Source organism: Cyprinus carpio, chromosome A7 (genome assembly GCF_018340385.1).
Source record: "Cyprinus carpio isolate SPL01 chromosome A7, ASM1834038v1, whole genome shotgun sequence".
NCBI classification, from domain to species: Eukaryota; Metazoa; Chordata; class Actinopteri; order Cypriniformes; family Cyprinidae; genus Cyprinus; species Cyprinus carpio.
Genome location: NC_056578.1, coordinates 36928680 through 36954293, shown reverse-complemented (window position 1 = coordinate 36954293; position 25614 = coordinate 36928680). Strand labels below are relative to the sequence as shown.

Here is a 25614-nt window from a genome sequence, read left to right as displayed (position 1 = left end):
ATTCATTAATCTATTATTTAACTGTTAATATAACCCGTATTAAGAGTGTCGCCAGTAAATTCCCACGCTTCCTCAATCCGTTTGCAGCTCTTGACGCAAATGAACTCGAAGGAAATTTTAGAGCAAACTGAACACTAGGCTCATAATTCTCCACCATTCACCTAGATTAAAATGACCTTACGTTAAAAACAAGACGGGTCTATTTTTGAACGACTGCTAGATGACACCTGAGCATTGGATATTGCACTTCTTTCGAATGAGTTACTTTTGAGTGATTCTTTTGAACCGATTCGCATAGTGTTTTAACCACTTGCCTCAAAAACCATAATCTTCGGCCTGTGACGAAATCTGTATAGTCTTTAAAATGGTAAACATCAGAATTTAACTAAAACGTATTTTGGCTGACTCTTGATGATGACTGAACGAGTGAATTTTTGGAGAGCGAACTGGTTCATTGTAAAGAATCATTCGAACCGATTCGCCAAAACGAAACTTACCTAGTACAGGAGTGAGCGGAAAGTTTCATCATTTGAGTGAGTGGAGGATATGGGAGGAGTTGACGGCTCCTGAAAACACTTCGAGCACTGTTGCTCTCTCTGAAATGTTACTTACTGTAACACCGACTGAGTGCGGTGGGAATGTTTATTAGCGAGACTGTCACTTTATTTACAAACATGGGCAGAAGACTAGTTTAGGTTTGTCCTTCCTCACTGCCGATATCTTTAACGCCCTGTTTGGGATTTATTTGGAATATTTTCAGACTTGAAGCCATTGTCTAGATGGAAGAAGAGGAGCCGCTACTGACTAGCAGCATTAAACGGGGCTCAGGTGATTATGGATCTCAAGATAATGGTCAACATGATCAACCCGAAGAAGAAGAATCAAGACGACTGTCCTATTCAGCGACTGACGATTCGTTCCGTGTGCACGAGGGTACGTAATCAGACTGTCCTGAGACAAGTGTCCTCCTGACTCACTTTTCCATAAACTTGTTCTGCTCTCTTGTAGTTTATGCTGTTTCTTTTTCCTCACTTTTATTTAATAAAAGTGTTAAAGGTCTTTCTGGTATCATATTCACCTCTGTTTGGTTTCTGTCTTTGCTGTCAGACAAACACATTGTCTTCTTATTGGCTCTGCAGGTCATCTACTTAACTTCATAGGCTATGTTGTTGTTACTGCTTTCTTGCATTATGTATCAAATTACAAGTGGAGATATTTAGACATACCGAAAATTAATTTTTATTGTTTAATGTTAATTTAATACTTGTCAAATAATATTTTTCACATTTTTAGCAGAAATTTGGTGCAGCTAAATGTGTTTGGTCAACGTGATTTTGCCAAGTAAGACATGTCCCTGGATCAACATAACTGCCCAAAAATATAGACTTAACCCAGTCCCTGCCCCTAAACCTAACCCTACCCATAATTTATTCCTAAAACCAGAGTGAAATGATAGCTGATTAATAAGGGTGTGGAATCACCTAACCCTGATTGTAAAACTAAAACAGATATTTCCTGAAAAGTTATCCCTCAATTCTGATTGGATGATAGGAATGTTGTTCCAGGAACATGTTGTACTTGGTGAAATCATGCTCACCAGGAAAATCTTGTCCATACTTGTTATAAAAATACAAAATACAGTTTGAACATTATGTCAAGGTAATGTGAATGTTAAGTGGATAAGTTTGTTTTAGTCTGTGACTTTGGCATATCTAGAAAGAAAAAAAAATGGTACCATTAGTTAGCTAAATTAGTTATCATTAACTAACAATTAACAGTACTTCTACCACATTTATTAATCTTAGTTCATTATAATCTAAACATTTATGAAAACAGATTCACTGTGAACTTACATGAAAATCATTTTTTTTAAATTAACATCAATAAAGGGTAATAAATGCTGTGAAGGTATGTTGCTGTTAGTTATTATATAAAGTAATATGGTAAAATATATTCATGTTATTTTATATCTCCAGTACGAGGTCAAATGAAAGTTTCAGTGGCTCTTTGTTCTTCTACTTATCACTCAAGAATGGTTTGGATTTGCTGGCTCATATCCTGTTGAGAAGTTTAGGTTTGGCATCTCCTGAATATCCTGTAACACTTAAAATTTGCTGCTGTTGGAGCCTGAAACATATGCCTGCACACAGTTTTACAATCCCAGTAGAGGTACAGGTCATAGAATGATCCAGTAAATTTTGCACCAGATTTTGCTCTGCGAGTGATTAAATTAAGTGCAATATGAGTATGGTTTTTGTGGCACAAAAAAAAAAAAATACCTTCACTATATTTTTGTTTAGATTACAGAGAATGTAATAGTTTAACTTTGTTTAATATTATGGGATCTCCCATGCAAAATCTTTTAGGGACCTTTTTGCAAAATAAAATTAAAACATTTGGAAGTAAAACTCATGAACAAAATTCACAACAAAAAAAAGTATTGTTTATCTTTTTGTTTCATTTGACACAGATGCAGACGCAGACCTCTATATCCAGCAGGCAGTTGTATTTATTGAAGATGCAATTCAGGTTATTTTTTTTTTCAACATTTCTGTATTTTTATATTGATTCAATGAATATCTAATTTCCCTGTTTGTGCCCTTTCCCACAGTATCGATCCATCAATCACAGGGTTGATTCTGGGTCCTTACGGCTATATAGATGGTATTATTCCAAAATATGTCAGTGGTAAGTAAGCAGAAATTTATGCTTTTTATTTAAGGACTTTTTTTTTTAGCCATGTGCCATACAAAAGCCAGAGCCATTGAGAAACAGAGTTACGATACTCACATAGGCTTCCATACGGAACTGAGGAGTGCTGAAGTAAAGCGTGTCATGTAAATCGTGTTTTACATAATTGTAAAATGTAGTCAGCGTAGTTATCAATACACAATCAATGCACATGATGTGTTAATAGTCGCTAGAAATTGCTGCAAATTAGGCATGGGCCGATTACCGGTTTTAAGGTATACCGCGGTTTTAAAATGTCACAGTTTCAAAACCACTAATATTTTTCATTATACCGTTCCTGCGGTATGCGCTTTTCTCCATGTCTCCTCAATGACTGAAAGAGTAGGAATCCCTCAGGCTGAGTGCAGTGTAGAGAGTAACACTGACCCCTCCTCCTCCTGTTGGTGCAAGCGAGCGGTCAGTCACGTGTGTGTAGGACGGCCAAACTTAAGGTCTGGGTACACTTCACATTCAGCGTTCCTTTCCGTCTCGCGCACAGCCACGTCCGCACAGCTTTCAAAAGTATACTCTGCAGATGAGTGCGGACGGATGAGCTTGACACATGTGCAGTACCACAGGGTGCGTGGCTGTCTGTGAGCCCTCTTGATGATGAAAATAACGTAATGCAGACGGTGCGCGGACGGACGAAATATACTCTGGCCTTTACGCGATCGGCAACCGGCCATTTTTTGCCATATTGCAACTCTCTATTCTGGCCTTGCACAAACTGCGCTGCAATGCAATCATTATCCAAAATGTAATTTATGTGAAAATATGAAGTCTGTTAACGGCCGTTAACACAGGCCAGAGACGCTGAAGATGGACACACAGAGAAAAATACTGTAACAGGCAGATCACTCACTGTTCATGATGCACGAACTATTGGAAGAAAATCCTCAATATTGATTTGGGGGTTTATATGAATGTGTTTCTGAGGGGAGGTGACTGTCTTCTGAAAAGTTTACGTGGTATAATTTCACAAAGCTTGTCAGAACATTCTGTTTTTGCTTCAAATTGGGTTATTATTAAATCAAATTATGTGTAGGATTATTATTATATAACTAAATGATATGAAATGTTATTAATAATATGTATATGAATCATATAACTAAAATTTAATAACTGTAATTACATATTTAGGTTAAATAAAGATGCCAGTTTTTATTTTTTTATTTTTAGGAAACAAATCAAAGAAAAAAAAACATTCTACTGTTTCTTATATTCTGTATGTTGCTCAAAAACAAAATATATTGTGTCCAGCTGGAATTTTTATATATTTTTTAACCCAGTCATTTAAAAATAACACATTTCAGAGCTGTAACAACAATACCGTGATACCGCGAAACTGTAATATTTTTGCTTAAGATTATCATACCGTCACAATCTCATACCGGCCCATGCCTACTGCAAATATAGTGAAACTGCTGTTTATCCTACTTAAATCCATTCAAATATATTGACAGCACAGAGTTGTTTGGAACTATTGAGTGAATCACGTGACCGCGTGGCGGCAAGACCAAAGTGTGTCACAACCACTGATCAGTGGTCGCAACTCTGTTTCTCAATGGCTCTGACAAAAGCAATACACAGTAACTACGGCAATACTGGAATTGTGAACAATTGCTTCATAGATTTGTATAGATACTTGTAATTGAATTTCAGTTGGTTTGATATCAGTGCTGAAGTAAAGCATGTCATGGAGCAACCAATAGTTCCAAATAACCAATAGTTTAAGTATTGAAGCCCATTCATTTCAGTGCTTCTCAAGCACACTCGCCTTGAAAGTTAAGGAAATTACAGCAGTTTTGGCATTTTAACACATTAGTTTACCTCTCGGAAATCTGGCCAGTGGTTGTACAGTATTTTATGAAACGCATTATAGTTAATGTTTAGTTTTAGATAATAGGGAGTTATGCTATATTTGCAGTTGGATAACATGAGAAACACCTTAATAGAGTTTTTAGTCTCCCTGCAATCTTTCTCTCTCTGTAGGAAGTTGAATGAGTTTCAGTGAAGACTGCCCATTAAAGGAATGCAAGAAAGAGTTTCCCTGAATGCAGTTGGTTGCCTTGTGTTTTTTATTTTATACATTATTTAATTTTTTTTTTTATTGGGTTAAACTCTGTATTTGCTGGTCTTTTTTAACATTCACTTATATTGTCTTATTGTCATAAAATAATACTTGGATGTGAGTAATTAAACTTTTTAAATTCAACATTAAAAAAAAAGAGCAAAACTAATAAACATTGAGTGATTGATAATGTCTAAATATACAATGCAAAACATAAAATAAATAAATAAGCTATTATGACTGGTAAAACTCTTTACAGCAACTAGAGTAGAGCTAAATATATGTAGGCTATATTTATTAAACAGCCATACGGGCATCTAGTGGTTAAACCATGGCATTGTATAGGAATATTATTTTTCTGGCCACCTTGCTAATTTGTGTCTTTGCACTGGAATTTAAAAACATTTTCTCTATTTTAACCCTAAATACTACGCTAATTGTAATATAAATAATAAGCATATTAGAAATAAATATTAATGCTGTCTCTTCATCACTCCCCAGAATAAAATGCTATTGTAAAACGTAGTCATCGTAGAATCAATGCACATAACAATTCAATTGATGTGTTAATAATCGCTAAAAATTGCTGCAAATATAGTGAAACTGCTGTCCATCATACTTAAACCCATTCAAACATATTGACAGCGCAGAGTTGTTTGGAACTATTGAGAGCTCCATGAATCACGTGCCAAATTGTGTCGCAACTCTGTTTCTCAACGGCTCTGACAAAAGCAAAACACAGTAACTACGGCAACACTGGAATTATGAAAAAATGCTTCATAGATTTGTGTAGATATTTGTAATTGAATTTCAGTTGGTTTGATATCAATATTTTTTTTTCTAAATCTTAGTATTGTTGATCAAACCCAACAGTAGCAGGACAAATCATAGTTTAAGAGCCTTGATTTCAGTCATTACGCAATTTTGACAAAATGTGTACAGGTAGTTACTTTGTTTTTCCTTTTTATTGCGTAATTGAGTAATGACTGAAAATCAAGGCCCTTAAATTATGATCTGTCCTGTTACTGCTGGGTGTATACTGTACTACAATATACTGTAGTTTCATTGTTTTTTAACTGGTGAAAACTATATCTGTTAGGTTGTGGACAGATGGTCTGACAACCATATATATCTATATATATACAGAAAGGTTAGACTTGTCTCTTAATTTGTCAAATCTAAAAAAATTTACATTCTAGAGGGTTTAAACGCAGAAGTATTCCTTGTGTTTGTATTCATTTTTCTTAAAAAAAGGTTTGTTTTTGGAGCTGTTAAGTTGTCCATGTCATCCTTGTGTGGTGTGATTACTGTTCTAGGCAGAAGAACTGCTACAGTAATTATGCATTACCAGAATAGTTCCTGTTGTTGAAATGTAAACAGTACTTACAGTTACATCATGTCCCTTTCTGGTATCCTTGCAGGGTTAAAAAAAACCTGCCAAATGTGGGTGAAAATCACTCATGCTGGGTATAACGCATATCAACTTTCTATTTATCATTTTACATGCTATCATTATCAGAACCCTTCCCATAAAAGCAGCCTCCAATACTATCAAAACAAAGTGAAAGAGGGTTGCACACTGAATGAGACCAGCATCCTGCAGTGACAGTGAGCCACTCACATACTGTAGATTCCCATTGAATTACATTACATTTTTTTTTGTCTTGAATAATGTCTTCATATAGATAATTATATCAGAGAAACCTGTTTCTTTCCAGTAGCCATTTGTGTGAGCAGTTTACTGTCTTACGGAGCACTTGGAGACATGAGGCCACTTTTTCAACCCGTTCTCACTTCCTAGGGGTCCGATAAAGGCCACATGTCCAAGATTTTGTGTGTCATTATATAAATACCAAAGCGTGTTTTTTTCAATGCGCCATAATGGTTTAATTTAAAAACATTTGTCATCAATATACTGATACGAATTTGACATTTGTTAAATAATTTTCAGATGCCTTGGGAGTGAAAACAGGTTGCCATTTTTTTTTATGGAGATCAATGGAAGAAAGGCTTTGATACTTTTGTGAGAAAACATTTGATCAGTTTCTGAAATGACATCCTGTCCGCTAATCTTCAGTGTGGTTAACATTTAACATTGATTTTGGAGTAAGCTGTATTTGGAAATTAAATGCTGTCACAGATTTTGATAATCCAGTTTATGTGCAATATATGTTCTAAATGGCCAATAACATAGTGAGTGAAAAAGTTCATTTAAAACCCTGTGTGTTTGTATGTATCATGCAGAAGTACTGTGTTTACTGACTTTATGTGTTCATGACAAGACACACGTCACATGTATTGTGACAGTTATTTTCTTGACAGCATGATACATATTGTATTACACTGACTGGACAGACAACATTCCTGTAATTATATTGACCTGCGTATAGCCTCTAGCTGCTTATGTGGTATGTTTCTCTCTGTCAATATCAGTTACACACAGATTTGTTATTTGATCTGCTTTCCCACACTCTCTTTCTTGAGGTCTGGGGTTCACTATTGCTGTTGTACTGGCACTGGCTTTCATTGAGACACCCTCCTCTCTGACCTACACCTCGGACATTCGTTTCAAACCCAAACCCTGGGAGCCACCCTGTGGCTTGACGGAGGGGATTGAGATGGTCTGCCTTTGTATCTTCATCCTAGATTTCACTGTGAAGGTATGAATATAAAAATATGTACAGTTGACTGTTTGGATGGCATTAACCATAATCTTCGCCCAAGACTTCTGTCATTATTTGTCATTCAGACCTGTATGACTTTCTTTCTTGTGTGGAATACAATGTCCAAGCTGTTCTTTTCCATTTTTGGTGAACTATCCCTTTAACAGTTAAACTGACCTCTTACCTTAACAGTTACCGTTTGTTTTGTAATGTTTAAGTTGCTTAATATTATATTAAGAAATATATTGGATATATTGTTTGTTTTGCAGAGTTATCTGATAGGATGGGAGGAGTTTCGTATGAACAAATGGCTGATTGGTTATATAGTAGTGATTGCAGCATCAGTTATTGATTGGATGTTGAGTGTTAGCATGGTGTGCAATGAGGTGAGTTCATGAAAACTGTATTACAGATCTGCTTATTTATTGTGCCACTTTACACTATAACAATATGTACACTATACAAAATGGTGTATAACGTTTTCACTGAGAAATTGCTAGTAAATTTCACAATTACAAAGAAATGGCAAGTAATGCATTAAATTAAACTGAAGATTGAAATAGTGACAATTAAAGTAATAAATAAGCAAACCATTCTTCAATGAATATACCTCTTTATGTAGTTTCTTGAAATTAAAAATCGTCCCCACATGTGATCTGCCCAACATAAACTGTAGAATAAACTTTATTAAAGTGCAGTTAAAATTTGTAATTTTTTTTTGTTTAACTACATTTTAAACATGATTAATACACACACACACACACACATATATATATATCAGCCTGTTGTGTGATTTATTACATTTTTATATTTGAATCGATACATTGATAATTGATTTCTTTATTTTATTTTTAATTAGCTCTTACAGTCTTCCATACACTTAAAAGGCATAGTTAACCCATGTATGAAAACTCATAATTTACCTTCCCTCATTTGAAGAAAAGACCAAAATTTAAGTTGTATTTTAAATCTTGGCCTCCATTGTCACTCAAATCTCTTTTGCATAGGCACATCAAATATAACCTTCAGGTCCGTTGACTGTAATGTTGCCCTGTCATTCTGTCCCACAGAATTTAAGAGTCAGGAGACTAATTCGACCATTTTTCCTCTTGCAAAACTCCTCCCTTATGAAGAAAACTCTAAAATGTATCAAAAGGACTCTTCCAGAAATAGCAAGGTAATAACATAATCTCTGTAGAAAAGGGGGTTTCCCGTAACAGTCTGCATTGAATTCCTTATTTTCACTTCACAATTTGTGTGCAGTTCCATTCTAATATTATAATTTAAATATGATGACAATAAACATTGACCAGAAGTGTTCTCTCTGTTTCTCTCTCTTTCTGTTTCAGTGTTATCCTGCTTTTGGCGTTACACCTCTGCTTATTCACCATGATTGGAATGCTGATCTTTTCCAAATCAGATGTAAGAAGTGATCACATCTCTATTATATAATTTCTATCAGTGCTTATATGGGCCCACTTTTGATTTAAAAAAAAAAACCTTATCCCCAAGTACTACATTTTGTCACATAACTCATCCCTAGAATTTGGGCTTTGGACATGAATAATACCTCAGTACAGTTTGCTGTTAATTTTCTAAGCAATTAGACTTAGATATTCACTGGACAGACAATGGGGAAATGGGGTATAACTCCTAAAGACTTGTGTTAAAGGAGGAACCTGAGTCATATCTACAGACCACAATATAGAGTCTTGGGTGTGGGATCTTGTGACATGGGCCAGTTTAGAGGACACATAGCAACCATGCAAATCACCCTAGTAGAACACAGTTGCAACCACAGAGTTACATGCTGAATACCTCAGCAGCCACACAGCATCCATCCACAGCTCTCTAGCATGCTGGCAATGATTTTTGCATGGGCAAGCAAAACTTACATTTAAATATATATATATATATATATATATATATATATATATATATATATATATATATATATATAATATATATATATATATATATATATATATATATATATATATATATATATATAATATATTATAGTAATCAGGGTTTGTATGGGTATTTAAAAGTCTTAATTTGCCACAATTGAATTCTTAAAGAAGAGCTGAAAGTCTAAAATCGATAAAGTCATGGCATTAAATGTTACATGCATTGCAAAAGTGAATATCTTCCTCAGTATATTTGTTTTCCAATACAAATATCTAAACATCCTCAAAATCAAGATTGAAATATGTAACAAAATTGAGTGAGTTTATACTTAAAACAAGAACAAATATCTGTCAGTGGGGTACGAAAACTTGTTTCCCTTTGAATTAAGTAGAGTTTTTTTCTGAGCCCTTGGGCAGATATTGTTCATGTTTTAATCAAACTCACTTAATTTTGATCAATTTTGGGTTTCTTATGTCGTTTTGCTCCTCTAGTAAATGTATCTTGACTTAAGAGTCTTTTGACTTTTTACACAAAATTACTGTTGAAGAAAATCACTTTTTTTGAAGTGTGATCAGAAGGTAAAGTAAACGTTTTTTTTCCTCCATATACTAGTGGTTGGAAGGAGAGCTATTCAAGCCATAAGTGTGTGTGTGTGTGTGTGTGTGTGTGTACATTTGACATTAAAATTCACAACCATACTGAAACAAACATTTACTAATACAACTCATTGTGTGCTCTCTAGACATTTACATTAAGAGAGCATATTGACTTATTGTCTTCTCTTTAGTTTGTTCCTTAAATTTTCTTTACTTGTTCTTAAAACGGTCTTAAATGTACCATCATAAAACCTGCAGAAACCCTTAGTAATGTAAAGGCCAGATTTACTAAACAAGTCAAATTAGTGCGAGAGCGCAGTTCCAAAAAATTTCACTAAAGATGGGAGTGGAAAGTTCCGCGGGTGATTTACTGACAATGTGTAATTTAAAGAACACAGATGCAACATCTCTTTTATATAATGACCAATGCAATCTACTAAGGTCAGCACATATTAGCGTAAGGTTGCAAACAAGCAGAGCAAATTAAAAATAATGTGGCTTGGCATGCAATATGTTCTGATATTGTCTTCCTCTGGCATTCCAAATTAATTAATATGAGTGGAAAAAATTATCTACTTTCTACCATGTGCTCTCTGTTTTCTGCTATGCTTTCTCCTGCCAGCAGCAATCACAGTGCAAAACAGGTTAAAACATGCTTTTTTGGGTGGTAAATAATGACACAAATACCAGTAAATTGACTACTGCAAACCTTAGTAAATCATCTTGAGTCATTCATTTAAATATTCTTCTCCCATAATTTTTTTTCTAAATTTTCACTGCGCACCATTAGTAAATCCCTAAAACACTTTAACTTAAAGACAACGTTAGCAAAACATATTTTAATCAGCTAGTAAAACACTCCCTTAATGTACAATCTGTCATCTGGCTGATGAAGGAACAAATATAATCCAACCTTTACATTTACACTGAATCATTTAGCGGGCACTTTTATCCAAAGTGAATTGCTACAGTTGACTGAATAGATGTGTTTCTGTAGGACCCTAAGAAGAATGGAGAATGGGAAACCTACTTCAAAAACCTGCCAAAGTCCCTGTCTTCTCTGCTAGTGCTGCTAACAACTGCCAATAACCCTGACGGTACGTCTTCATTTGACTGTAAATTTTGTTAAAGTCTCTCATGAGGTGCAAATCTCTGAATGACTCAGTAAAGTCAATGACACAAATCACATTTTGGCTCTGCTGTGTCCAATTCTCAGTCATCTCTGGCTAATTGTAGTAGAGGGTATGAGTCATTGGTATTAACCACATGACATGTTGTCTTGTGACTTGTCACAACGTTCTGTTAAACTTTCAAAGGTATCTGTAATTGTTTCAAATGTACAACTGCCTACAATGGCCTACACCGTCTCTTGTAGTCTGTGTTCATTACAACATGTCTTGCTCTCTCAACAGTCATGATTCCAGCATACTCTCTGAACCGTGGCTATTCTATATTCTTTATACTCTTTAGTGTGTTTGGTAAGTTTTGATGGCAGATCACATCAGTCGCACACACACATAAACATGCATGCATACATACACTACTGGTCAAAACTTTGAAATAATATAAGATTTGTTAATATTTCAGAAGGAAGTCTCTGAAAACTGAAAACTCAACTTTTCTATTACAGGAATAAATTGCATCAAATTTGCATTAAATTTAAATCCATTTAAAATATTTACTGAATTTTTTATCAGCTTTGGTGAGCATAAGAGCCTTCTTTTCAAAAATGTTTGACTCGTAGTGTATATTTACACACATTGCAGTTAATATTATTTGCAGTCAAAACTTTCCACCTGCATTGACATGCACTGACATGTTTGTTTTTATTTTTTTTCTGTCAGGAACGTATTTGTTAATGAATCTAATGACAGCTATTATTTATAACCAGTTCAGGGGATATTTACTGGTGAGTGACAGTTACGTGACTTACATTAGACATTGTTTTAGGAATTTGGTGCTTGTTTGCTAAAGGAATAATTTAGTAGTCTATATTCTGTTATTATTTCCAAATCATATGACTGTTTTTTTTTCCCTCCATGGAGCAGAGAATGCCTTTTATAATTTCCAAGCTTCTCTTTTCCATACAACAAAACTGACCAGGGGCCATCAAGCTCCAAAAAGAACAAAAAAAAAAAAAAAAATCACAATTAATGTTTTGTATGACTCCATATGATGCACTGTTTTTCAAGTCTTCTTAAGACATACCATTTTTTTTATTGTATGGAAAAGAGTCACATGAACATTATTTAAAAATTCCTCTTGTGTTTTGTGAAGTCATACATGTCTGTGACCAAACAAGGGTCACTAAATTGTGATTTTTAGGTAAACTGTTCCTTTAATTATGGATGTTATCATGTGTGTGTTTAGATGTCGGTTCAGACGTCTATAATCAGGAGGCGTCTGGGTATTCGGGCTGCATTCGAGGTACTGTGCTGTCCAGGCCGAGGGCACACTAGCACCCAGTCTGAAGGCCATGTGTAAGATCCAGTCCTCTCCAACATTGAAGTCTTTCTTCCTTATAGCAAGCATTCACTCTTATTCATGACTTTTCCTGTTGCTGCTCAGGGAGCGAGTGGCGGTGAACATGTTTCTTCAGGTCTTGGGTAGAGTCCACATGAAGTCTCACTGCAGACAGGCTATCATTAAGGTCAATACAGATTGCAGAATAGTTTCTTAAAGTAAATAGTGTGTGCCATGGTTGATTGTTTACCTGTCTTTTGTTTTCTCCAGGCTGCTCAGCAGTTCCCAGATGGCTTCATTAATGGTGAGGCCTTCCAGAGGCTTTTTATTGAGCTGGATAAGGATTTTATGAAAGAGGTTTGATCATCTACATTTGTGGATCAGTTTATATTACAGTCTCAATTCAGGAAGTCACTCTTTTTGAACATTTTGTAGAAGTCGGATAAAATAGTATTAGAATTATTAGAATATGGTGCATAGTTGGGTTGGGCAAGTTGAGATTTGGTTCCATTTCATTTTATGAGTAAGAATTTGAATCAGAATGACACAGAGAATTAGCTGTATGGCAGTTCACAGAAACTCAACACAGTCACAAAATAAGGAACTTGATACAACAACAAAACAGGCAAGAATAGGTAACTGTTTAAAGTTTGCATCTTGGAAGTTTGCTGCATTTTGTTTAGCTCCTTTTAAATCAATACAATTAATAGAGCATTGAAAATTTTGTTGAAAATAAAACTTGAAAATAATGTGTTCTTCAACCATGGTCCAAACAAATTAGTTAAATTATTTAACTAAATAAAAGTAATGTATAATAATACGTAATATCATAAATTGATAAATTATTGTTACATTTATTTATTATTGAATATAATACGTATAATTAAATTAATATAAATTGTGTAGAAAATTCTTGTATAAACATTGAATATTTATACTCTATTATTTTTTAGGAAATGACCCATGTTTTGTGTGTCATCATGTTAATGGGTAGTTCATCTTGAAAATGGAGTTTAATATTAAACCAGACTTACAGCAGACTTTCTTTGAATTTCATTTACATTTTTTGATTCAAATTGAAGGAGTTGAACTGGAATTTTAAACAGACACATTGACTGTTCTGTTTTTGTCCTTTCCCTGCAGCATCCACCAAAACCAGAGTACAGTTCTCCTGTCCTACAGCACATCCAGTATATGTACAGTCACTTTTATATTGTTGTACTGGGGAACGTTGTCGCTCTTGCAAATGTCATCTGTATTTGTGTAAGAAACAGCTTTTCCTTTGACTTGCTTTGATTATCACATACATCACCCTACATGAAGAACATTACATACATTTCCAGAATTCAGTAGATTAAAACAGGGTTTTCCAAATTGGTTGTTCACCACCTAGTGGTTCATGATGGAGCTGCAAGGGGCTCTTGAGAGAGAAATACCAAATTAAATAGAATTCAGTTGAAATATATGTTTAATTATTATATAATCAAGTGTAATACAAACAAGTCATTAAATGTAAATTTAAATTTAAACACTGACCACAGATTACTTTATACAAAACAGTGAAATCTACAAATGTAAAAGAGCTCATACCATAAAAACTTACAATTTTTACAAGTTTAATAATTGTACTATTATTTTTTATATATATAAAAAGCAGAGCATTATTTGAAATCAAATCAGAAAATTATTTGAATAATTTTGTTAACAAAAATAGATTGCAAAGTCATAGAGAGCATTTTTCTAGTTTTATTGCCAAATGGTGCCATCTTGTGGAAAGCATATGCAAAAAAAAACAACAACAACAAAAAAAAACACATTATTTTGAATCTTTGACTCTTGGAAGTTCATCTTGATATCTGTTACTGTTTTTCTGCAGACTGTCTTGGTTCTGAATTCAGAGAAATCTGCCTCAGAGAAAAATAACTTCTATATGGAGGTGACTGTTTCATGCATCAAAAACAATTTATGTTGCTGTAATAATATAATTTCATATAGAAATATTAGTGGTTGGGTTGTTTGTCAAAGTCCTTTGGCTAGATTTAAAAAAAAAATGCCCTTGTGTTTTTTCCAGCAAAAGCTAAGATATATGTTTTCTGAATTTTAAGTGTGGTCCTATAAACATTAATGTAAATATATTTTCTGTCTTTTAGATCCTCAACTGTATTTTCATCCTGTACTATTTAATAGAGATGCTGCTGAAAATAGTGGCTTTTGGTTGGAGAGGTTACCTGTCTTACAGGAATAACATTTTTGATGGATTCTTCACTGTTCTTCTTCTGGTAACATTTGCTAGGTTTTTTTTTTTTTTTTTTTTTAAGGTGCTGAAGGCAATAATTGGAGACATGTGTTTTTATTTTATTTTCAACAGACAATTCAGATCGCCATATTGATCACGTACAGTATTCCAAATAAGGATGTGTGAGTGTGCTCAATTTGAAGATCAAATCATCTGATCTCTTCTCCAAATGCTTTAATGTGAAGTTTTACTCTTTTGTTAACAGGGATCCGGTTCCAGGACGTGTGATGCCTTTGTGGGAGATGGTGCGACTGGTCAACATGTTGATTGTTTTCCGTTTCCTCAGGATAATTCCAGAAATCAAGGTTGGTGACGGGCTCCTAACATTAATCACTACATTAATCTCCTAAATGCACACAAGGTGCATCGATACGACAGCTGTGATAAACATACTGGCACCATTTACATAGATTTATTTTTTTTATTTTTTTGTGCACGCTTTAGTTGATGGCCGTGGTGGCTAGCACTCTTGTGGACCTGGTGAAAAACTTACGGGCATTTGCTGGCATTCTATTGGTGAGTGAACAGACTCCTTTAACTAGCAGTTTTGTCATTGATGATGAGGTTGGTCTCTTCACTTGTACATTTCTCTGATGCAGGTGGTGTACTATGTGTTTGCAGTTCTTGGTATCTGGCTTTTCCAGGGAGCTATAACACCTCCATCAAACATGAGGTACTGTTTATCAACTGCACATTTAACATGAAACATAAAAATGCAGTAAAATCTGTATTGTGAGATAATCTTATAATTTAAAAGAACTGTTTTCTTTTTTTTTATATATCATTTAAAATGTAATTTATTCCTGTGATTCCATTACTCCAGTCTTCAGTCTCACATGATCCTTCAGAAATCAAATCATTATTATCATATGATGATTATGCTCAAGAAACATTTCTTATTATTTTCATAGTTTTTACATCTGAGCCTCGTCTTTCCCTATGCTCTCCTTTTAGTCTAATCTCCAACTCCAGCATAGAGAACAAAACGGATGGTCCCTTCAGCATGGATTGTGGCACTTTTGAACAGCTGGAGTACTGGCCAAACAACTTTGATGATTTTGCTGTAAGTTGCACAGAAGTCTCTGGGAGCTTGGTTTTCAACAAGTTCCCAGAATACTATAATAAGCACGTATGAGGAATAAGTAGTCAGTGGATTTGACCAAATTTGCTAGGTTTATAGTATTAAATTGTGTTTTCAGATTTGTTTTTATTTCAATACTATTTTCACATTTGAAAGTGGCAGTTTAAATTTTATTAATGACTATATTTCTGTTTTGTTTGATATATTTTAGGTTTAAGCCTACTGTACATGAAATTAAGGAAAAATGCTTATTGGAATAAATGTATTCTTCCTGTCATATTTTTCCAGTCCTCTCTGGTTCTGCTCTATAACATCATGGTAGTGAATAACTGGCACGTTTTCACGGACGCATACACCAGATACACTACAGAGTAAGCTAGACACCCCACACACACACACACACACACACACACACACACACACACACACACACACACACACACACACCCTGTGTCTGTCTTTAACACTTTTGCTTTAACTGAACAGAGTTTTGTAAATTTGTACCCATAATTCTTCCATGTCAGGTGGTCCTTGGTGTACTTTGTGGCCTGGTGGTTGACCTCTTCAGTCATGTGGGTCAACCTATTTGTGGCACTCATTTTGGAGGTATGTACTGTATATGGTTTGGTGAAAATAATTCAAGACTGACCATATTTAAATTTTTAATTCACATCCTAGTCTTAATGTGAATTACACAGCGCACATTATTCCAAAAGGAAAAAAAACTAGTTTTTATGACTGAAATCTGATGAACTACTGAACAAATTATCAGTAGCATAATTTTTTTTTTCCACAAACCAATAAAGCACACACCCTGCCCCACAGCTGGTCACAGTGCTGATTGCCTATACAACACTGAAACCAATACTAACCCCTAAACCTAACCTTAATTACAGTAGTAGCACATCCTGTTAGATAGCACTGCTGTTTGTTTTACTGTTACTGTTTGTAAGACCTTTTCTTGACAGAGCAGTAAATTTGTTTCTTAGCATGCTAGTTTTTTTTTCTCTCTCTCTTCTCTCCTTTGTTCAGAACTTCACCTATAAGTGGGACCGCAGTAATGCTCTCTCTGTGGAGGATGTTGAGAGAATTGCCTATCAAAGCACTGTACAGCTTATTTTCAGGTATGATTAAAACTATTTTTAGATTTTACTGGCCATTAGTTCTAAAAATACACATAGCAAAAATTTCCACTTTAATATGAATCGGTGCGAATCAATAGAATAGGATCAATAGAACTGTTTCAGATTTGATTGTTAAATATTTTGTTAAATATTTGTTAAATATTTTGTGAACACCATCAAGTTCAAGTTTTTTTTTTTTTTTTTTTTTTTTGCACTTTGCAGTCCTATAGCCTGTCAGTGATTTGTAGTTGTATTTTCAATGTAATGTGATGTCTTGTATGTGATTTTATGGGCACAAGTGAGTATACCTTAGCTCCAATACTTGACAGAATTTGCCTGAGGCTCCTCTGCTCAGTATTTCAGGCTGTGTTCTGCTCTTTCCTCACAGCTTTCCCTCACATTCCTCTCTGATTATGAAAGAGTAATGATTTAATTTAGTGGAATGTGGTGTGGTTTATCCTGCTGTTTATCACTCCTAACCATTGACTACAAATCTTCATTTCCTAATATACAGTATTTCTGCAATAGATTTATTTGCCTGGATCAACATCCTTTGTTGGTCCTGGAACAACATTCCTATCCAACAATCATGTGCCAAACTATGGGTGAACGATATGGCAAAAATATCATATCCAGGGTATCTGCTGAATTTATCTATCAGTCAAATTTAAGACTTTTTAAGACCTGCACATAATAATAGTAAAAAATATAATAATGTCTATACAGAACAAACACATATTATCTCAAAATAAATAATAAATCTCAGATTATTTTACTTAATTAAATAGGTTGCAGCACACATTCCCTTAAAGACATTGAACAAGTGGAAAGTGAGTAAATGATGAGAGAGAAATTATAGCTTGGTTGTTTAAATATCTGATTTTTTTTTTTTTTCTGTTCTTTTGCCCATCCTGCATCTTCAGAGAGCACATCCAAGAGCCGACAGAAGAAGAGTTACTTGCTCAACTACAACAACATCCTCATCTGCACCTCTCCTGGTGACCCTAAACTCATCACCCCTCACCTCCACCTCACGGGACGCCTTTAATCTATAATTACACCAAAACACCCAGAATCCTTCAGGACTCCATCATGTCTGTGTAGGCCTTATGTTTACATATCCATCCATTTTGGAGGGCCTGTTTCCCATTATAGGATCTGTGTTGCTTCAGGTCAGCCTGGGAAAGGATGTATGTGTTTTAACAGAGCGTCACACAGTTAATGTTTGGAGGAACTTTGGTTTATAAAGAGGCTTTGTAAGTCACTCCTGCTGCTGGAGTCCCAGAGTCTTTGTTGTATGTTCAAGAAAACCTGTAAATTTCAGAAGTGTTCATGATGTGGTATCAGTACCACAGTTTTTGATTTAACCTAATGTCTGGAAGGAATTCATTCTTTGAGTTTGAAAGTCTTTGATTTTTTTTTTTTTTTTTTTTTTGAGAAACCAAACACATTTTTGTCCTGCATTTTATGATATCAATATTTGTATTTATTTTTGTAAGCCTGTTACAATCCAAAAAAAAAAAAAAAAAACTATCTATAGATTGTTTTAAAAATAATGGAAACAAAGGGACATAACTCATTACTGTGTTAAATATTTTGTGTTTTATTAATTTGTAGATTCTGTATTTTTGACTGTGCCATTACGTTTGCTCAGTGCTTTTATTTATGTTAGATTTTACTGTATATTTTACAGAAGTCTTTATGGGTAAATCTCTCAGAAACTCTCAAGAAATGTTTTCAGATCGTATCTGCCCCCCCCCCACCCCCAAAAAAAAAGATAAAAAAAAAAAAAAAATAGGAAAGAAAATTGATTCCTGTTACTGTAATGTTAAATATATGCAATTAATATACAACACAGTTTAATTAAATCAGTCATTGCCTCAGGATTGATAAGAGTTTTATATTATAGTAAATACAATGGAGAAAATATTTATTTGATCCCCCGCTGATTTTGTAAGTTTGCCCACTTTGCCCACAGAAATGAAGGGTCTGAAATTTTTATGGTACAATAAGTATTTGAAATAAGTATTTGATCCCCTACCAACCAGCAAGAATTCTGGCTCTGACAGAAGCCCATGTGGAACACAGATTAGTCCTGCCACTTTAAGAAGTTACTCCTAATGTCAGCTCATTAGGCGTATAAAAGACACCTGTCCACACAATCTTTATCTTTCATTCCAACCTCTCCCACCAGCATGGGCCAAAAGACCAAAGAGCTGTCCAAGGATGTCAGAGACAAGACTGTAGATCTGCACAAGACTGGAATGGGCTACAAGAATTATTTGGAAATGGAAGAAATACAAATCTGCCTCGGTCTGGAGCTCCGTGCAAGATCTCGCCTCATGGGGTAAGGATGATCATGAGAAAGGTGAGGGATCAGCCCAGAACTACACGGGAGGAGCTTGTTAATGATCTTAAGGCAGTTGGGACCACAGTCACCAAGCAAAGCATTGGTAACACACTACGCGGCAATGGACTGAAATCCTGCAGCGTCCACAAGGTCCCCCTGCTCAAGAAGGCACATGTACAGGCCCGTTTAAAGTTTGCCAATAGACATCTAAATGATTCAGAGAAGGCTTGGGAGAAAGTGCTGTGGTCAGATGAGACAAATTGAGCTCTTTGCCATTAACTCGACTCGCCGTGTTTGGAGGGAGAGAAATGCTGACTTTGACCCCAAGAACACCATTCCTACAGACAAGCAAGGGGCAAGTGAACAGGGCCATGTTCTGTAAAATCTTGGATGAGAACCTCCTTCCCTCAGCCTGAAAACTGAATAATGGATAAGTCTTCATGGATTACAATGACCCAAAACATACCGCCAAGGCAAGGAGTGCCATTCTCCAGACCTCAATCCTATAGAAATTCTGTGGAGGGAGCTGAAACTTCAAGTTAAAAAAATGACAGCAAAGAATCCTTAAGTATTCAGAGAGAATCTGTAAAGAGGAGTGGACCAAAATCCCTCCTGAGATGTGTGCAAACCTGGTGACCAACTACAAAAAACGTCTTACTGTACCTCTGTGGTTGCCATCAAGGGTTTCTGTACAAGTACTAAGTCATGTTTTGCTAGGGATCAAATACTTATTTTACTCACTGAAATGCAAATCAGTTTCTAACCTTTATATAAGGTTTTTTTCCTTCAGTTTTTTTTTTTTGTTCTCTGGATCCTTTGGTTGGTATTCGGTCTCTATACATTAAAATAAACCTACCATAAAAATTAGACTTTTTTTTTTTTTTTTTTTTTTTTTTTGTAAGTGGACAAACTTACAAAATCAGCAGGGGATCAAATAAATATTTTCCCCACTGTATAGTAATATATATATATATATATATATATATTCAAAACTTTTCACATAGTGTATGTATCATGTTGGTCATTCGGGAAAAATATATATTTATATTATTATTATTATTATTTTATTTTTTTTATCAGTTATTAGATTTTATTTTGTGTGTATCTGTGTGTGCCAGATGCTTCAGGGTAAGCTGTGTCAGTGGCTAAATGGGTAGTGGTAAGCTAAATTCAAATTCAGAAACTACCGTTACAAAATGTTGAAAATCACTTTACAACATTAACATATTTTTAATTTAAAAATAAATATTTTTCACATATTCATCATTTTAACAACATTTATGACTTGACACAACTTACCCCTAACATAGGGCAAGTTGTGTCACTGCACTGGATCAGTCATATTTCTAAGGCCCTGTGTTATAGGCGCTTCCTTTTAAGGGTCAGTTGTATTTGTTTTCCAAACTCTCTTTGCCTATAGAGGACAACTTGAAAAGTGGCACAGCTTACCTCATTCTGCCCTGTATAACATTAAGGTATATGGTTTGTAAATTATTTAACATGTTTACTCAATATTATTCATCCATCTTCTATTTCAGTTACAATATCAAACTTAAATCAGGACTGTCGTGGTCAGAATTGCTCAGCAGCGCTTTCATAAATAGCTTTAAACATTCAAATCTAGATTATTGATCTTTTTAAATTGTAGTTTACACAGCCTGATTGTGAAGGCTTTAAATAATAAACAAGCTGTTCTTTTGGGAAATGCCTTTTTCAGCTGTGAGGAGATCCATATTGCTCTGGAATGTGTGGAGCTGCCAAAGAGATTTTAAACTTAGTTGTCAAATAACTTTTTATTTTTATTTATTTATTTTTATGGTGTGTGTGTGTGTGTGTGTGACAGAACTTTTTGCCTAAGTACTAAATTCAGTTTTAAATGAACCCCTAAAGTAAGAAAAGTACTTCTGTCAAATATATTTGTTATGCAAGATAAAGACTTACAAGTGGTCTAAGCTATTTTTCCATTTAGGTGACAAATATTGTGAATTACCCCTAACTTTTGACATACATACACAAATGTGTTTGTCTCACGCTGAATGCGTGACATTAGAGAGCTTTTGAAGAAAATATTACAGGATTTTTCACCATATAGTGGACATACATGGGTGGCCAAAGGGTTGAAGGTCCACACTGCAGTTTCAATGCAGTTTCAAAGGGCTTTACATGTTCCCAGCTGAGGAATAGGGGTCTTATCTAGTGAAACGATCTGTCATTTTCTAAAAAAAAAAAAGTTTTATAAAAATTAACCACAAATGCACGTCAGCGATGCACGTCTGCAAATTCACGCATTACTTAATCCCGTTGGATAGGTCACATGTGGTTAGCTCATTTTCTATGTACTCAAAAGGTAGGGTAGGGCAAAAACCTCCATCTCATTTTCTCCTCCAACTTCAAAAATCGTCCATCATTGTTGTTTTATCTTCTTTTGGAAATAGCATTTGGCTTTCTTTCCACGTTCGCTTTGTAAACTCTGGGTCTGTATTTCCGCCTACATCACACGACCCTTCCAACGTGACTACGCAATGCGTGAAGTTGAGCTGGTGCAGGACGAGCATTTTTGGTTAACAATTATATACATTTTTATTTTATTTTTTAAAGAAAATGACAGATCGTTTCGCTAGATAAAACCTCTATTCCTCGGCTGGAATTGTGTAGAGCCCTTTGAATCTGCACTGAAAGTCAAAGTTAATTTATAAAGCACTTTCCTAAAACAAGAAGTGTTTACTTGTAATAACACCCAAGGTTTTTTTTTACAAAGGGCTTCACAAGTGGTTTCAAAGCACCTAGATTCAAATCAGGGGACTCACAAAATGACTTCCATTTTATCTTTATTAAAATATATATATATATATATTTTTTAAATAATGCCATCCAGGCCTTAATTTCCTGAGGCACTGCAACAGTGGCACTATGGAGTTTGGATCTCTCCATTTTAAAGGCAGATAAATTTGGGTATCATCTGCATAACAGTGAAACAAAATGTCATACTTTCTAAGTATAATACCCTAAAGGAAGTATTTAAAGAAAAGAAAATAGGCCCCAAAATGGAGCCCTGGGGAGCCCCCCACGAGAGAGAAGCAGATGAGGACACAAAATCCCTAAGGTTGACGGAAAAGCTCCTTTCAGACAAAAAGGATGCAAACCATTGCAACACAGTGCCCTTAATGCCAACACATTGCTCCAAACGTGTAATCTAGATATTATGGTCTACAGCAGGGGTGTCAAACTCAATTCCTGAAGGGCTGGAGCCCTGCATAGTTTAGATTCAACCCTAATTAAACACACCTGATCCAACTAATCAAGTCCTTCAGTCTTATTTGAAAGCTACATGGTATGTGTGTTGAAGCAGGGTTGGAACAAAACTCTGCAGGGCTTCAGCCCTCCAGGAATTGAGTTTGACCCCCCGGTCTACAGTGTCAATTGCAGCCGTAAGGTCTAAGAGCATGAGAGCAGCATAGTTGCCTGAATCAGTGGCAAGTAACAGATAAATAAAAACTTTCAACAGGGCTGTTTCTGCACTGTGACGGTATTTAAAACCAAATTTAAACAGTTTTTGATAACCATGTAAATCTAAAAAAGAATACAATTGTGTGAATACAACTTTCTTCAGTATCTATGTATACAAATTCAGTTTCTTAATCACTGGTTCCACTATTGCATATGTAAAAGACTAAGGTACAACTCAAAAAGCATTTCAAAGCATTTTTTAAAAGATGTGGAGGGACAACATCTATACAACAAGAGGATGATTTCATTTTACTAATAATTTCTCTCAAAGACGCAGAAGACACAGGATCAAACTGGTTAAAGACAGCAGAGCACACAGTGGTGATAGATGGAGCAGCAGAAGGAAGAAAGATGTTTGCTCTGACAGCTTTGATCTTATAAAAAAATAAAAAGTAAAACGTTTTCACACATCTCAGCTGAAAACTCCAAGCAAGTAGATTGAGGAGTGTGCAAAACAGCATTAATGGTACTGAACAGGACACAAGGTTTATGGGAGTTATTATAGATAATATCTGAGAGATACTTAGACTTTTCAGATCTAACAGTTTTCTGGTATTTATGCGAGCTCTCTTTTAAGATGTCAAAAGATATCAGCAATTTAGAGCTTCAGCCCGCTGGCCACCATTGAAGTCCATTATATGGAAAAAAATCCTGGAATGTTTTCCTTAAAAACCTTGATTTCTTTGCGACTGAAGAAAAAACGACATGAACATCTTGGATGACATGGGGGTGAGTAAATTATCAGGAAATTTTTATTCTGGAAGGGATAAACTAGAATATAAGTTTTTACATAAAATTTGATTACAAATTTAATATAATCTGTTTTGTTTTCTAAATGGTAATTTGACCCCACTCACATGCAATATGACATTATAGCAATCAATGTAGCATAATGTACTACTGTTTGAAATGAATTCTGTTTTACTGTTCCGTGTAGGCAGTATGTGGTATAAAGTATATACTACATAGTATCTAGGAAACAGTATGGAGTGTGTCCATTCTGAACATAATAGGCCTTGTCAGACTTAGCAACATTTAGAACAGGTTTTAGCTAAGGATCAGTGTGATTTTTTTAATCCAGCTATTCTGTACTATCAGCATCGTACATAAAATAAGTATAGACTACCATTCGTTCCAGGCAACAGGTGGGTGGTATTTTATTCAGGTAGCAGTGTTGTCTTGTGCTTTATTTTTCACTTGTTCGATTCAGTGTATCTCTCAAACAGAGCCACAGGTTTGGGTTCTCCATCAAATGCTGGAATACAGGTCCGAACAATGTTGACAGCTGTAAAAAGTGATGTCAGGCACACTGGAATGTGAGCAATGCCACTGTCTGTTAGTTCTCCCATGCTTATCTTGTCTCTGCAACCTGCTTGTTTGATGATTGAGATTTTTCCCATTACTACTTCTTCTGAGGGTTTTACATGTGGAATTTGCAGCTTGTAAGGCCTTGCCTCCCACTGCATTCTTTACTTACTCACACACAGAGATATCATTACGCAGCGCTGTATTTCAAGTGTCCTGTCAGTGTCAGAAACAGTTCTCACCACGGTTTGGAACTGGTGTTCAGAGGAAGCGAACACGTCTTCCTCTGATAGTGGTACGGCATGCCTGAAGTGATCACAAAACCACTCAGTTTATCCATAAATCTGTGTCATTGTCAGAAAGATACTGAAGCGGGGCTTGGGCATGTGTTGATCTCATAAGGTTGAATGCTTTAAACTTTCAGTTGTCAGATAGCCTTGCTGGCATTCCGTTAACTTAACTTTACCCTGTGGCTGCTGATGTTAGCTAGGTCAACAGATCTATAGATGGTTTCAACAGCAACAACATACACAAACGTTACTGCGCATGCGTGCTTTTGTGGCTCAAACTTAACTTCCCGGTAGACTTCCAAATAGAATCAATAACAACAGCTAAGTAGTCCCTCTAGAGTAGATTATTTTTGATAACAAGCAAAATATGTTTGCTGCATAAATCAGACTTTCTGAAAATGCAAATTCATTCTCTGCCAGCAGGAGGTGCTTTAAAGCGGGAGAAACAGAGGTTTCCCAGGTATTTGCTGTAACTTACACAAAGCAGCGCTGAGCTCACAAACGCTGCTTTATCAGGCTTATAACAAGCAAGGATAAGTGAAAATGACACTTTTGATTTTTAAACGTGCAGTAGGCCTACGTGCTCATGTTTATTCAACGAAGCCTTTTGAAAAATCGGTCAGTTTATTGTGAGTGTCACAAATAAATAAATGTATGGGAAACACATCCCACAGCACAACCACCTAAGCCCAACTATAGTTTGTAGACGGCGCCATAGCAAGACTGATAAATTAACACAGACCGGAAGTTAACTTAGGGTCAGGCCCAATGAAACCGTCTATATTGGGCCTTCAGCAGGAATATCTCACCTTCTTCTGAGTACAGTGAAGGGTCATCAATTTTTCTTTTATGTGTGTGTGTGTAAAAATATATAAAAATACATATAAAAAAAGACATAGAAAAAACTCCAAACAAAGACAAAAAAAAAACTATCCCACCCAGCAAAAACTCGTTGAAAAGACGTCGAAAAGACGTCATTGGCAGACGTCGAAACAACGTTAAAATTTAGTTGAAAAGTGAAAGGTGAAAAGACGTCTTTTTCAGGTCGTGGAAAAGACGTCTATAAAAAGACGTCGATATTACATCTAAATGTGGTTGTAAAGCGAAATAACAAAAGACGTCTATAAAAAGACATCAAAATTACGTCTAAATGTGGTTGTAAAGTTAAATTTGAAAAGACGTCTTTTCAGGCCTAATTACAACCGTTAATTATTTTTCATATTCATA

The 25614-nt window shown here is 35.3% G+C and overlaps 1 protein-coding gene across 1 annotated transcript; it reads left to right on the top strand.

Annotated features, from left to right (window-relative positions):
- The first annotated feature begins 510 nt into the window (after nt 1–510).
- LOC109069066 (two pore calcium channel protein 2) lies at nt 511–18697 on the top strand. Its single transcript, XM_042761030.1, has 25 exons — nt 511–933; nt 2471–2529; nt 2612–2689; nt 7285–7461; nt 7734–7850; nt 8535–8641; nt 8814–8886; nt 10969–11068; nt 11384–11449; nt 11816–11880; nt 12342–12451; nt 12540–12621; nt 12705–12791; nt 13578–13697; nt 14311–14370; nt 14585–14713; nt 14803–14852; nt 14936–15035; nt 15175–15246; nt 15330–15403; nt 15685–15793; nt 16100–16182; nt 16336–16417; nt 16844–16935; nt 17859–18697. The coding sequence occupies exons 1-25, from the start codon at nt 780–782 to the stop codon at nt 17935–17937; spliced, it is 2325 nt and encodes a 774-aa protein (XP_042616964.1). The 5' UTR covers nt 511–779; the 3' UTR covers nt 17938–18697.
- Nucleotides 18698–25614: the final 6917 nt, after the last annotated feature.

Excerpts from the sequence above, each read along its gene's own strand:
- LOC109069066 (XM_042761030.1), top strand. The coding sequence starts at position 780 with ATGGAAGAAGAGGAGCCGCTACTGACTAGCAGCATTAAACGGGGCTCA. Across the intron at positions 7,462-7,733 it reads TCCTAGATTTCACTGTGAAG|AGTTATCTGATAGGATGGGA; the intron begins GTATGAATATAA and ends TTTGTTTTGCAG. Across the intron at positions 11,450-11,815 it reads TATACTCTTTAGTGTGTTTG|GAACGTATTTGTTAATGAAT; the intron begins GTAAGTTTTGAT and ends TTTTTCTGTCAG.